Here is a 15,948-nt window from a genome sequence, read left to right on the forward strand (position 1 = left end):
TACGAGATAACTTCAGGTCAAATTACAGACTGATCGAGGAAGTGCTTTTGTGCCATTCATGTATCAGTTGTAGGGCTGCGCAATATATCGAAATATCGCAAATGTACATATCGCAATATGCATATCGCAAGGCCACGCAATATCTGAATGATTTTAATAGGCTACTTCAACATTGTGAAAAGTGTACGTTTTAGGTTGACACATATATCAGAGAAAAGACTGGGCACACGACTGTTACTCATGTGACTTACTTGACGTTAAAAAGAGTTATTAAACACAATATCTTGCGAAAAACAACTCCTTGCAGTCTCGCGCTGACACACACACCGAAATGTGCGCACAAGCCGTTCTTTTTTCGCGTCTTGTTACACACTCGAACTGTCAATGCTTCCTTTTCCCAGAACCGATGCTTTCTTTTCCCTGAAAAAATGTGAAACAACACACAAATGATATCATTCTGTTTTTAAAATATAATTGAAATAGATTTTACACACTTAAAGCAATATCGTATCGCATATCGAATAGCGCATTATTTAACAAGGATATCGCATATCACATTTTTCATCAATATCGCACAGCGCTAACCAGTTAGTTTGCCAAGATTGAGACTAGCTAAACCCACAAAACTGACCAAACGTATCGTCCTGGAGGTTTTTAACATGTTGTGGATTTATGTGGCATTCACACCGGACGCGATTCGCGCGAAGGTGGACGCGTGTACATTTTGAGTTTACTCGCGCAAATCGCACGTGACCTTCACTGCACAACAGACGCGAATTCGCCTCATGGGCGGGGCTTCTGCCAGCGGCTCGTCTCGTTGAGAAATGGCTGACATGGGCTGTGTTTACACGTCTTTTTTTTTGTTAATATCTACTGTTAATGTGTGACAAAACGTAGTTTTAAGACTTTTTCAGTCGATAATGTAGTTGTTTAAAGCTCAAATCTGTGGTTTATTTATATAAAGAGTGCCTATTTGAACATGTGATGTGGTGTTTTCGGAGTTGTGAGCTCCAGCAAATCAGCGGCGCTCATTAACCCGGTGAGATCAGCCTTTCCTCAGCCAGTTCTTCTGCCGCTGGCTCTGATGTCTCTGTGGCGTCTCCAGCTATAATTCGTCTTGTAACGGCCGATCTTTGGTCTCATGGATCTATAATTTGTTCCCTGGCAAATCGTTTAGGCTGAGGGCAAAGAGAAGTTTCATTACTTTATATTTTTAGGCTATAACTGTACATTGCAGTTGTAACGTTAGCCTACTAGCACTGACTTTGAATGTTTGACTGAATTGTTTGCTTTATTTCATGTATAGCTTGTTAAACATTACTTATACTTTTGTATTATTGATCATACATAAACTTGCATTTAACAAAAAGAGACTGGGTTGTGTTTCATGTCATTTAATGTTATCACAGTGATAATCATATTGTCTGAACCAGATATTAATATACAGATTTTCTCCTCATTGTTGTAACTACTAGAGCAAGCTCCTGATTGGTTAACGCGGCGCGAAATATCCGCTAAAGTTCAGATTTTTCAACTTGAGCGATTCGCGCGTTCAAAACGCTCAATTCGCGTCCTTCGCGCTGCCTCAATCGCGCGAATCGCGCCGCAGAATGCCATTTCGCGTCTCTGCATTGACTTAACATGTAAATCACTTGCGCGAATCGCGTCCGGTGTGAACGCACCATTAGGACGTCAATGGCTAAGTAGACTTGACACTACAGCTCTGATTCGAAGGCTACGATTTTAGACTTGACTGTGGTTTAACTTTAATTTCAGACCCATGATAAAGCCAGCATCCAGCGGCTGACGGAGAGTTTCGTCACCAACCTGCAGGCTGACTTCCCCTCCACCGTTAGCACCATCTACAGGTCAGGATCTGACCCTGAATTCAGCTGGTGACCTCTGATGATTACATTTAACCGATGTCTTAATGGTTCCTCTCCAGAACGAGTGAGAAGCTTCATACAGTCATGCCCTCTCTAAGTCACGACCCCGAGCCTGCCTCCAAATGCCTGCTGTGCCTCTGTGCTCTCGACACTGAGGGAGGTGGGTTACACTGGACACGTGTGTGTGTGTGTGTGTGTGTGTGTGTGTGTGTGTGTGTGTGTGTGTGTGTGTGTGTGTCACATGTTCACAAAGAGAGTTGGGAATCAAGGACCAGTTTGTAGGGTTGATTAGCAGTGGAGATTGACCAATAATCGGTTTTACTGATAGTAGGTTCCAAAATATAAGCATTTGTCCTTTATTGGATATCAGTTTTGTAATATCACATCCAATGAAAAATGGATTATTATTAATGGATATTGTGAGGGGAAGCGACAGCGCTCACAGGTGCAACTGACTTGGCTTCCTTTGCTCAATGTAACAGCCATTTATTCTGAAATGAGAAATGTTACATGAATGCTTGAGGTGTATCAAGTACATAATCCAGTAATGAAACAGGTGAGTCATTGAATCATTCACTCACTGATTCATCCAGTAATGAAACAAGTGAAGTCTTTGAGTGAGTCATTGAATCATTAATTCAAGCGATTTGTTCAAAAACACTGATTCATCCATGAGTGAGTCATTGAATCATTCACTCAAGAGATTTGTTCAAAAACACTGATTCATCCAGTAATGAAACAAGTGAAGTATTTATGAGTGAGTCATTGAATCATTAATTCAAGAGATTTGTTCAGAAACGCTGATTCATCCAGTAATGAAACAAGTGAAGTCTTTATGAGTGAGTCATTGAATCATTCACTCAAGAGATTTGTCCAAAAACACTGATTCATCCAGTAATGAAACAATTGAAGTCTTTGAGTGAGTCATTGAATCATTCATTCAAGAGATTTGTCCAAAAACACTGATTCATCCAGTAATGAACCCAAAGTATGTTGGAAATGAACATTTATTAAAAGTGGAGTGTTCCTTTAATGGTTTAACGTTAGAAAGCAAAGAAATGAAGTAGTGCCCAAAACCAAAAAACGTCTGTTCCAATAAAAGAGCCTGACCCCTGTGCACATAACTCCTCTTGTTCTGCAGATAAAGCATCTGCCTTCCATGCCACGCTGGTGTCCGAGCGGCTGTCCCAGATCAAGCTTCAGGACGTATCCCATGATGCCCGGCGCTGCTCTGAGGGTCAGGGCTGTGGGACCGGAGGCTGCTGCTCCTCCAACCGGTGCGTTACAGCTGCCACACTCACTCTGAAGCTGTAGTTTAAGGGCACTTTCACACCCGACCACTGTCTGGACCAAACTCAACTAAGGTTTGGTTCGTTTCTAGTGTCAAAGCATTTTCTGTACGGTTCAGACTCTCAGAACATTTACAGGAAGTTCCTGTTTATGTTTAAATATTATAACGTTATCTTTATATTTCATCTCGGCTATATTGATTATGAAAAGTGCAAAAATGCGCAATATGTCAGAAGGTCAGACATGATTTTGACCACTTCATTACGTTTTGTAGAAAGCCTTTCTTTAAAGTAAATTTGGTTTTGTATGAATTGTATCTTAATTTTAATCAATGTTTCATCAGCCAATCGCCTGGATTTAAAGGGTTAGTTCACCCAAAAATGAAAATTCTGTCATTAATTCCTCACCCTCACGTCGTTGGACACCCGTCAGACCTCCGTTCATCTTCAGACACAAATGAAGATATTTTAGTGTAAAGCTGATGCTGAGAAAGGCTTCAGATAGGCCTCCATTGGCATTCAGTACATTTACACTCACAAGACCCATAAAAGGCACTAAAAACGTCGTTACAAAGTCCATCTCACCACAGTGACTCTACAATAATTTTACGAAGCGACGACAATAGTTTTTGTGCGCAAAAAAAATCAAAATAACACCTTTATCCAGCTTGTTCTTGTCTTCTGTGTGTGTCTCCACGACGCATGCGCGAGAATATGAGCAGATCCGGCGTTTGGACACATGACCCAGAAGAGATTTGTTTACGAGCAGAGGAAGACGCGCGTCTCAGCTGTTGAATTCTACACTGATCGTGCTTTAGGTCTCGGCGTAGTTCTCAAAATGGGACTAAAGTGTGCATTTCATGAATTCCCGAACGCCGGATCTGCGTCATATTCTCGCGCATGCGTCGTGGAGACACACACGGAAGACAAGAAGAGGTTGGATAAAGGTGTTATTTAGATTTTTTTTGCGCACAAAAACTATTGTCGTCGCTTCGTAAGATTATTGTAGAGTCACTGTGGTGAGATGGACTTTGTAACGACGTTTTTAGTGCCTTTTATGGGTCTTGTGAGTGTAAATGTACTGAATGCCAATGGAGGCCTATCTGAAGCCTTTCTCAGCATCAGCTTTACACTAAAATATCTTCATTTGTGTCTGAAGATGAACGGAGGTCTGACGGGTGTCCAACCACATGAGGGTGAGGAATTAATGACACAATTTACATTTTTGGGTGAACTAACCCTTTAATTTTCATGTGTCTGTAATGAGTGTTTTATTGGTTGTTGTCTCCGCAGATCATCATTTTGTGGGGTTTGTAAGCCTGTATTAACTCTAGTGTGGAGTTTTTCTACAATATTCTCTCGTCATGACAGTAAAACGGGGCATTCTGGTCAGTCTACTGCAGTATTTCCTCTCAATCAGTAGAAAATGTGGTTAACATCCGGTCATGAACAGGGGAAAACAATACCGTGAAACCCATATAATTTTGAAAAATACCGTGATATAAATTTTTGGTTATACCGCCCAGCACTAACCGAATGTGTAAAATGTATCTCAACATGAGCTTGGCTTTGGACCTTCAGGTGTGAAGCGGGTCAGTAGTTGATGTGCCTCTGATGTGTTGCAGGTCAGCTGTGCATCAGGACCTGAAGACACTGGTGTGTTACAGCTGTGGACTCACCATCAAGGACATGGTGAGGAGCTCATGCCATCTGGAGCTGTGTGTACCGGTCCACTTAAAGGGTTAGTTCACCCACAAATGTAAATTGTGTCATTAATGACTGAGCCTCATGTGGTTGGACACCCGTCAGACCTCCGTTCATCTTCAGACACAAATGAAGATATTTTAGTGTAAATCTGATGCTCTGAAAGGCCTCCATTGGCTCAACTTTACACTCTCAAGACCCTTAAAAGACACTAAAGACTAAAGTTACAAAGTCCATCTCACTACAGCGGCTCTACAATAACTTTATGAAGACGAGAATAGTTTCTGTGCGCAAAAAAACCCTAAATAACGACTTCTATAGTGATGACGATTTCAAAGCACTGCATCATGAAGCTTCGAAGCGTTATGAATCAGTGAGTCGATTCATGATTCGGATCGCGTGTTAAACGGCCAAACTGCTGAAATTTGGCGATTCAAACCGCTGAATCGACTCACTGATTCATAACACTCTGAACTGCTGAATCGATTAGCTGATTCATTACGCTCTGAACCGCTGAATCGACTCACTGACTCCGCTGAATCGACTAACTGATTCATAATGCTCTGAACCGCTGAATCGACTCACTGATTCATAACGCTCTGAACCGCTGAATCGACTCACTGATTCATAACACTCTGAACTGCTGAATCGATTAGCTGATTCATTACGCTCTGAACCGCTGAATCGACTCACTGACTCCGCTGAATCGACTAACTGATTCATAATGCTCTGAACCGCTGAATCGACTCACTGATTCATAACGCTCTGAACCGCTGAATCGACTCACTGATTCATAATGCTCTGAACCGCTGAATCGACTCACTGATTCATAACGCTCTGAACCGCTGAATCGACTCACTGATTCATAACGCTCTGAACTGCTGAATCGACTCACTGATTCATAACGCTCTGAACTGCTGAATCGACTCACTGATTCATAACGCTCTGAACTGCTGAATCGACTCACTGATTCATAACGCTCTGAACCGCTGAATCGACGCACTGATTCATAACGCTCTAAACTGCTGAATCGACTCACTGATTCATAACGCTCTGAACCGCTGAATCGACTCACTGATTCATAACGCTCTGAACCGCTGAATCGACTAACTGATTCATAATGCTCTGAACCGCTGAATCGACTCACTGATTCATAACGCTCCGAACCGCTGAATCGACTCACTGATTCATAACGCTCTGAACCGCTGAATCCACTCAGTGATTCATAACGCTCTGAACCGCTGAATCGACTCACTGATTCATAACGCTCCGAACCGCTGAATCGACTCACTGATTCATAACGCTCTGAACCGCTGAATCCACTCAGTGATTCATAACGCTCTGAACCGCTGAATCGACTCACTGATTCATAACGCTCTGAACCGCTGAATCGACTCACTGATTCATAACGCTTCGAAGCTTCATGATGCCGTGTTTTGAAATCGTCATCACTATATAAGTCGTTATTTAGGGTTTTTTTGCGCACAGAAACTATTCTCGTCTTCATAAAGTTATTGTAGAGCCGCTGTAGTGAGATGGACTTTGTAACTTTAGTCTTTAGTGTCTTTTAAGGGTCTTGAGAGTGTAAAGTTGAGCCAATGGAGGCCTTTCAGAGCATCAGATTTACACTAAAATATCTTCATTTGTGTCTGAAGATGAACGGAGGTCTGACGGGTGTCCAACCACATGAGGGTCAGTCATTAATGACACAATTTACATTTTTGGGTGAACTAACCCTTTAAATAGCCCTACAGTGTGACATTTTACTCAACACTGTGTTGGAAAAATACACTGATCAGCATAACATTATGACCATTATAACACTGAGTATCTCTTCATCACGGCACCTGTTAGTGGGGGGGAAATAGACGGTTTCAACGGCAACAACATAAACAAACGCGCTTCGGTGGCCCAAACTTCACTTCCGGTAGACATCTGCAAACAATCAATAACAACAGAGGCTGCGTTATCATCAGTGTTGGGGAAAGTTACTTTGAAAAGTAATTCATTACAATATTGCGTTACTCCCTTAAAAAGTAACTAATTGAGTTACTTAGTTACTTTTTAAGAAAAGTAATGCGTTACGTTACTTTTGCGTTACTTTTTCTAACCTGGGCTGGGCTTGTTTTTTTCTTTTCTTTTCTTTTTTTTGTGTAACGGTAAAGACGTCTTCATACTAAAATGTAAATAATGCGCCCCAGGCGGAGGTAAAGATGCAGATTCCCTCATGAACACTAGAGGGCGCAGCTCTGGAGAATGGAGAAGAGGACGCAGGAGAAAAAAATTACACCAATAAAAACAAAAATCTAGTCATTTTCATCATCAAAGGTCAGCAGCAAGACATTGGTCAATTAAATATAAAGGTAGATTATGCATAAAAATAGTTGTTTTATTTAACATTTAATTATTGGAGGTTTGCATAGTACTCTGATTTTGCATTTGACTGATTTTATTCATTTTGAGGAGGACAGAATCTTTATTGTGCAAGTGAGATAAAGAAATGCTCACATTTAGTCTAGAACTACAATAACCATCATGTTCACACACACACACACACACACACACACACACACACTCACACACACACACACACACACACTCACACTCACTCACACACACACACACACACACACACACACACACACACACACACACACACACTCACTCACACTCACACACACACACACACACACACACACACACACTCACTCACACTCACACACACACACACACACACTCACACTCACTCACACACACACACTCACACACACACACACTCACACACACACACACACACACACTCACACTCACTCACACACACACACACACACACACACACACACACTCACACTCACACACACACACACTCACTCACACACACACACACACTCACACACACACACACACACACACACACGCCTCTGCATTAACTCTCAACATGAGGGCAGGACAGCTGTCAGTCAAATTAATGTGAAAAAGTAACTTTTGTTGTAAATTTGAAAAGTAATGCGTTACTTGGAAAAAGTAATATTATTACGTAACTCAAGTCACTTGTAATGCGTTACTCCAACACTGGTCATCATCTTTCATTTTAATTGTGCAACATTATCTTAATTTATATGTTTTTATTGTTTCAGCATGTTTATTATAATCTCCAATATTTCAGTCTCCATTGGGGGAAACGCCTCCTCAAAGGCAGAGTTTCCTCATCCTCATAAGACCTTAGAAAATGATCTCGTGTGTCTGAAGATGAACGAAGGTCTTGTGGGTTTGGAACGACATGAGGGAGAGGAATCAATGACAGAATGGACACTTTAAAGATCACCTAATGCCGTTACCGATATAAACGTTCTATAACATAACATCAGAATAACATGTTTCTTTCATCATAGAGGATTAATGTTGGGAAACTGAAACTTGTAAAGAACCGTATTTGAGATTGATTGTATATGAATACATCACGAAACTCCCTCCCTCGCTCTGTGTGCACTGTCCTGATTCAATCACTAATCGTGTTAATGCCGAGTGTAAACACAGCCAGAGGAAGTTAAGAGTAGATTATTTCTGATAACAAGCAAAATATGTAAATAACACACAAGCTGCTGGTATGCAGTCAGACTGGAGATTTATGGAGCATTCAAGGCTTTTGCACTGGTGTCATTCTCTCTGCTCGATCGTTAATATTTATATCATGCTATCCAAGAATAGTATGTCAAAAATGTGTGTTCTGCTTAGTAGTGTGCCATACTATCCCCTAGTGTCCACATAATCGAGCTTACATCCGATGAAACCGTCTATATTAGGCAGCAAGTGAACATTTCGTCCTCAGAGTTGATGTGTTAGAAGCACAAATGCTTCAGGAACGGTTTGAGGAGCACAACAACGACTTTGAGTCCAAATTCCCCAGATCTCAATCCAATCGAGCATCTGTGGGATGAGCCGAACAAACAAGTCCCATCCACCTCGCAACTTACAGGACTTAAAGGATCTGCTGCTAATATCTTGGTGCCAGAAGCACAGCTTCAGGGGTCTAGAGGAGTCCATGCCACCAACACAATATTAGGTCATAATGTTATGCTTGATCGGTGTATATAATTAGGCAAGTTAAGTTTATTTGTATAGCACATTTCATACACAGTGGCAATTCAAATGAAATTAAAATATTTGTAAGTGAATCAAATAAAAATAGTATAACCCGTATCTGGAGTTGAAGAAAATTGAGAGTCAGGTTTACGGTAAAAATATTAGTCAGGTAACATAATTAATGTAAACGTGCTCTTTCCCACAGGGAGATGTCGACACACTTCCACCTTACATCATAACAGAGGCGGAGAAACGGCACAAAAGGTGATCATTTACTCACTCCTCTCCTTCTGTGGCTCTTTTCTTCTCTAGCTCCATTCGCTAGAAATAAAAGAGGATTTGGGGCAGCAAAGTTCGGCGTCTCCTTCATGAGCCGCTCACAACACCATCATATGCACACACACATCAAACACATTTAACACACAGTATTGTTATGGATGTTCTGTCGCAAAATATCCGTCATAAAAGCCGTTTCAGTCTTAAAAATGACGACTAATTGTATCGTTTTATATATACACACCAAACTTACTATAAGTTAGACTCACTAGCAATGTTTTCCATCCAAAGTTGTGAATTTATTATATTATTTATCTACACTCACCTAAAGGATTATTAGGAACACCTGTTCAATTTCTCATTAATGCAATTATCTAATCAACCAATCACATGGCAGTTGCTTCAATGCATTTAGGGGTGTGGTCCTGGTCAAGACAATCTCCTGAACTCCACACTGAATGTCGGAATGGGAAAGAAAGGAGATTTAAGACATTTTGAGCGTGTCATGGTTGTTGGTGCCAGTATTTCACAATCTGCTCAGTTACTGGGATTTTCACGCACAACCATTTCTAGGGTTTACAAAGAATGATGTGAAAAGGGAAAAACCTCCAGTATGCGGCAGTCCTGTGGGAGAAAATGCCTTGTTGATGCTAGAGGTCAGAGGTCATGGGCCGACTGATTCAAGCTGATAGAAGAGCAACTTTGACTGAAATAACCACTCGTTACAACCGAGGTCTGCAGCAAAGCATTTGTGAAGCCACAACACACACAACCTTGAGGCGGATGGGCTACAACAGCAGAAGACCCCACCGGGTACCACTCATCTCCACTACAAATAGGAAAAAGAGGCGACAATTTGCACCAGCTCACCAGAACTGGACAGTTGAAGACTGTAAAAATGTTGCCTGGTCTGATGAGTCTGGATTTCTGTTGAGACATTCAGATGGTAGAGTCAGAATTTGGCGTAAACAGAATGAGAACATGGATCCATCATGCCTTGTTACCACTGTGCAGGCTGGTGGTGGTGGTGTAATGGTGTGGGGGATGTTTTCTTAGTGCCAATTGGGCATGGTTTAAATGCCACGGCCTACCTGAGCATTGTTTCTGCCCATGTCCATCCCTTTATGAGCACCATGTCCCCATCCTCTGATGGCTACTTCCAGCAGGATAATGCACCGTCACAAAGCTCACATCATTTCAAACTGGTTTCTTGAACATGACAATGAGTTCACTGGACTAAAATGGCCGCCACAGTCACCAGATCTCAACCCAATAGAGCATCTTTGGGATGTGGTGGAACGGGAGCTTCGTGCCCTGGATGTGCATCCCACAAATCTCCATCAACTGCAGATGCTCTCCTATCAATATGGCCAACATTTCTAAAGAATGCTTTCAGCAGCTTGTTGAGTCAATGCCACGTAGAATTAAGGCAGTTCTGAAGGCGAAAGAGGGTCAAACACAGTATTAGTGTGTGTTCCTAATAATCCTTTAGGTGAGTGTATATTTCCCATCCAAACTTGTGAATTTATTATATTTTTTCATAGAGTTGAAGAGAACGAAAGCGTCACATCCTGATAAACTACCACCAAATATCCCTGTGGAAAGGGATAGGACAAGCCCCTTTTTTTTATAGTTGTGACGACCAGATGCTGTGATGTGATTGGTCCGCTGGTTAGTCCAGTTACGCCGTCACATGACTTGAGGAATTTATTCAGTAAATGTGTGTCCGGCGTAGTTTGTGTGCCGTTTTAATCAAATAAAAACATGATCAGACTCAATTAAGTGCATACATTCAAAAAAAAAAGTGCTTTTTTTTTTTCATGCAATGTCTCAAAATTCACATAAAAACATGTCCGCCGTGTGTCCCACAGGTCTCTGATGAAGAAGGAGATCAGCCAATACCTTCTGGAGGAGGACGACTAACACACGTCATATTTAAAGCCATGTCATACAATATCATTTCCATTTGCAAGTGAATAAAGTTATCATTTATAAACACTGCATGTGTTTGTGCTTGTTATATCAGAACCGCCCCTTTAAATCAATACAGCCGTTCATATATCCAGCAATAATTCAGTCGTTTGTACAGTATTTTAATTATGCAACAATCTTGAGTTCTGAGCGACTCGGCAATGAATTTGTACAGGCTCATTGATTTCTGAAGACAGAGGAAGCAAAGAGTGTGTGTGTGTGTGTGTGTCCCTGTGCATAAACATACAGTGGACATGAGCTGCATTTCAGACATTCAGCATTCCAGCACATAAAACAATAAAGCAGCAGATGTAGTTTGTGTTCCATGAGGAGAAATGATTCAAGTGTTCGAGCAGAAGCTGTAAAACCCGGACCGGAGTAATAAAACTGAGACTCTGACCTGTAAACACAATCCAGAAACAGCACATCTGGGTCATATTTCACCTCAAAAACACACAATCATAACAATAAATAACACATCTGCGTAATAGAATCATATACGGTCATTAAATGACAATAACTCTGCCTTCTTCTGAAAACAAAGCAACATGTGTGTGTGTGTGTGTGTGTGTGTAGAGTGCATGAATGTTTGCTTCAGAACTCATGGAGATGTATTTTGGGATTATTATGATTTGTGATGTGCAATATGATCATTGGTTTTCATGATAGTTGTGGAATATTTATGCTCTGATTTATCACTGAGTATGTGTTGGGCTTGCCTCTACGTTATGTAATATGTTAATGTTATAGTCATAAGAATCACTGAGAAACATCTGGATGTATTATAGAACAATCTTAATATACCCAAAAACACAGCTTCCTGTTATTCTGCGGTAAAATATGACCCAGGCGTAGTTTAGTGAGATTCACTCTAATAGTGTTTCGATTTCCACTTTGGAGGTCCTAATGTTCACTGAATCAGTCAGTCATTGAATCAGTCAGTCATTGAATCAGTCACTGAATCAGTCAGTCATTGAATCAGTCAGTCATTGAATAAGTCAGTCATTGAATCAGTCGCAGTCATTGAATCAGTCAGTCATTGAATCAATCAGTCATTGAATCAGTCAGTCATTGAATCAGGCAGTCATTGAATAAGTCAGTCATTGAATGAGTCGCAGTCATTGAATCAGTCAGTCATTGAATCAGGCAGTCATTGAATCAGTCACTGAATCAGGCAGTCATTGAATCAGTCAGTCATTGAATCAGTCATTGAATCAGTCACTGAATCAGGCAGTCATTGACTCAGTCAGTCATTGAATCAGTCGCAGTCACTGAATCAGTCAAACTGAGAAAGGCAGATTTTCAAGCTTTGCTGAAAACGAAACAGTTCAGTCAGAATAACACACGGAGGCTTAGCCTGACCCCGTCATCTCATCCAACCTCTGAGAAGCCACCGCAAAGAGTCCACCAGAGTCCATTAGAGTCCACCAGAGTCCACCAGAGTCCAATAGAGTCCACCAGAGTCCATTAGAGTCCACCAGAGTCCATTAGAGTCCACCAGAGTCCAATAGAGTCCACCAGAGTCCAATAGAGTCCACCAGAGTCCATTAGAGTCCACCAGAGTCCACCAGAGTCCATTAGAGTCCACCAGAGTCCACCAGAGTCCATCAGAGTCCACCAGAGTCCACCAGAGTCCATCAGAGTCCATCAGAGTCCACCAGAGCCGCTCTGTAGCGCTGGAGCAATGGCTCTAGACTCGCTGTTCATAATTCATGGCCTCATCCAGAGCAGTGGAGCTCCAGCCGCAGGACGTCCTGATGCGGCTTCAGTCCTGATTCTTCTCTCTAGTCCACTTGATCATGGTCTCTGGAGAGCGGTAGAGGAAGATGAGTTTGGAGTAAAGCTCTTCCTCCAGCTCCAGTTCTCCGGTTTCCCGCACCAGGAAAATGTCCATGCATATTTTGAGTATGCGGTCGACACAGGGCAGCTCTTCAAACATGATGGAGTGAGAGATCTCGCTGAAGAAGCCTCGCACGAACTTACCGATGACCAGAACCACCGACACGTACAGGCCCATGATCCTGCGGGAGAGAGAGAGAGAGAGAGAGAGAGAGAGTCAGCGGTCAGTCGATTCAGCGGTTCAGAGCGTTATGAATCAGTGAGTCGATTCAGCGGTTCAGAGCGTTATGAATCAGTGAGTCGATTCAGCGGTTCAGAGCGTTATGAATCAGAGTCGATTCAGCAGTTCGGAGCGTTATGAATCAGAGAGTCGATTCAGCAGTTTGGAGCGTTATGAATCAGAGAGTCGATTCAGCAGTTTGGAGCGTTATGAATCAGTGAGACGATTCAGCGGTTCAGAGCGTTATGAATCAGAGAGTCGATTCAGCAGTTTGGAGCGTTATGAATCAGAGAGTCGATTCAGCAGTTTGGAGCGTTATGAATCAGAGAGTCGATTCAGCAGTTTGGAGCGTTATGAATCAGTGAGACGATTCAGCGGTTCAGAGCGTTATGAATCAGAGAGTCGATTCAGCAGTTTGGAGCGTTATGAATCAGAGAGTCGATTCAGCAGTTTGGAGCGTTATGAATCAGTGAGTCGATTCAGCAGCAGTTTGGAGCATTATGAATCAGAGTCGATTCAGCAGTTCGGAGCGTTATGAATCAGAGAGTCGATTCAGCAGTTTGGAGCGTTATGAATCAGAGAGTCGATTCAGCAGTTTGGAGCGTTATGAATCAGAGAGTCGATTCAGCAGTTTGGAGCGTTATGAATCATAGAGTCGATTCAGCAGTTCAGAGCGTTATGAATCAGAGAGTCGATTCAGCAGTTCGGAGCGTTATGAATCAGAGTCGATTCAGCAGTTCGGAGCGTTATGAATCAGAGAGTCGATTCAGCAGTTCGGATAATTATGAATCAGAGTCGATTCAGCAGTTTGGAGCGTTATGAATCAGAGAGTCGATTCAGAGGTTCGGAGCGTTATGAATCAGAGTCGATTCAGCAGTTCGGAGCGTTATGAATCAGAGAGACGATTCAGCAGTTCGGAGCGTTATGAATCAGAGAGTCGATTCAGCAGTTCGGAGCGTTACGAATCAGTGAGTCGATTCAGCAGTTCGGAGCGTTATGAATCAGAGAGTCTATTCAGCAGTTCGGAGCGTTATGAATCAGTGAGACGATTCAGCAGTTCGGAGCGTTATGAATCAGTGAGTCGATTCAGCAGTTCGGAGCGTTATGAATCAGTGAGTCGATTCAGCAGCAGTTTGGAGCATTATGAATCAGAGAGTCGATTCAGCAGTTCGGAGCGTTATGAATCAGAGAGTCGATTCAGAAGTTCAGAGCGTTATGAATCAGAGTCAATTCAGCAGTTCGGAGCGTTATGAATCAGAGAGTCGATTCAGCAGTTTGGATAATTATGAATCAGAGAGTCGATTCAGCAGTTTGGAGCGTTATGAATCAGTGAGTCGATTCAGCAGCAGTTTGGAGCATTATGAATCAGAGAGTCGATTCAGCAGTTCGGAGCGTTATGAATCAGAGAGTCGATTCAGAAGTTCAGAGCGTTATGAATCAGAGTCAATTCAGCAGTTCGGAGCGTTATGAATCAGAGAGTCGATTCAGCAGTTTGGATAATTATGAATCAGAGAGTCGATTCAGCAGTTTGGAGCGTTATGAATCAGAGAGTCGATTCAGCAGTTCGGAGCGTTATGAATCAGAGTCGATTCAGCAGTTCGGAGCGTTATGAATCAGTGAGTCGATTCAGCAGTTCGGAGCGTTATGAATCAGAGAGTCTATTCAGCAGTTCGGAGCGTTATGAATCAGTGAGTCGATTCAGCAGTTTGGATAATTATGAATCAGAGAGTCGATTCAGCAGTTTGGAGCGTTATGAATCAGAGAGTCGATTCAGCAGTTCGGAGCGTTATGAATCAGAGTCGATTCAGCAGTTCGGAGCGTTATGAATCAGTGAGTCGATTCAGCAGTTCGGAGCGTTATGAATCAGAGAGTCTATTCAGCAGTTCGGAGCGTTATGAATCAGTGAGACGATTCAGCAGTTCGGAGCGTTATGAATCAGTGAGTCGATTCAGCAGTTCGGAGCGTTATGAATCAGTGAGTCGATTCAGCAGCAGTTTGGAGCATTATGAATCAGTGAGTCGATTCAGCAGTTCGGAGCGTTATGAATCAGTGAGTCGATTCAGCAGCAGTTTGGAGCGTTATGAATCAGAGAGTCGATTCAGCAGTTCGGAGCGTTATGAATCAGAGAGTCGATTCAGCAGTTCGGAGCGTTATGAATCAGAGTCAATTCAGCAGTTCGGAGCGTTATGAATCAGAGAGTCGATTCAGCAGTTCGGATAATTATGAATCAGAGAGTCGATTCAGCAGTTCGGAGCGTTATGAATCAGTGAGTCGATTCAGCAGTTCGGAGCGTTATGAATCAGAGAGTCAATTCAGCAGTTTGAAGCACTCAAATGTCTGTTTTGTAAAGCTACCTCTGTAAAACAGGAAGTTATTTATTCATTTTTTCAGAAGTTGTAGCATATTCCTTTTGTAAAGCTACAGAACTTGTTTGACTCAATGTCTTGTAAATTTGAGCCGTGTGTTTATTAAAGGGTAACTAAACCCCTGCTCAGAGCTTAACTCCACCCACTGGCAATTTTTGTAAAATGCTGTAAAAGTGGGCGGAGACAGAGGGGATGAACCGAGGGCGGGGCTGAGCCGAGGGCGTGCACCTGAGACCCGCAGTGACGGATTGATTGACAGCTGTCAGACTCGCGAGTCGCAGAGATGGAGAATGACTGGAGTGACGCCAGCTTTG

General features: G+C 42.4%; 2 protein-coding genes across 3 annotated transcripts in view; one reads left to right on the forward strand and one right to left on the reverse strand.

Moving 5' to 3' along the window:
• The window catches only part of ctu2 (cytosolic thiouridylase subunit 2 homolog (S. pombe)), a 28,994-nt gene extending 17,689 nt beyond the window's left edge, over positions 1-11,305 (forward strand). Inside the window, exons 10-15 of one of the 2 annotated variants that reach the window (XM_079805914.1) lie at positions 1,777-1,868; positions 1,946-2,046; positions 3,028-3,163; positions 4,801-4,867; positions 9,168-9,226; positions 11,110-11,305. In XM_079805914.1, the coding sequence (XP_079662040.1) occupies positions 1,777-1,868; positions 1,946-2,046; positions 3,028-3,163; positions 4,801-4,867; positions 9,168-9,226; positions 11,110-11,161 (507 nt within the window). In that variant the 3' untranslated portion in view covers positions 11,162-11,305. Of the gene's footprint in view, positions 1-1,776; positions 1,869-1,945; positions 2,047-3,027; positions 3,164-4,800; positions 4,868-7,080; positions 7,208-9,167; positions 9,227-11,109 lie in introns of those variants that run through there. The other variant, XM_079805915.1, reaches the window with a different exon arrangement.
• Positions 11,306-11,312: 7 nt separating this feature from the next.
• piezo1 (piezo type mechanosensitive ion channel component 1 (Er blood group)) overlaps positions 11,313-15,948 on the reverse strand; it is a 213,562-nt gene continuing 208,926 nt past the window's right edge. Inside the window, exon 47 of the mRNA XM_079838599.1 lies at positions 11,313-13,230. Within this exon, the coding sequence (XP_079694725.1) occupies positions 12,975-13,230 (256 nt within the window). The 3' untranslated portion in view covers positions 11,313-12,974. The remainder of the gene's footprint in view (positions 13,231-15,948) is intronic.

The sequence above is a fragment of the Gobio gobio genome (assembly GCF_949357685.1).
Source record: "Gobio gobio genome assembly, chromosome: 2".
NCBI lineage: Eukaryota > Metazoa > Chordata > Actinopteri > Cypriniformes > Gobionidae > Gobio > Gobio gobio.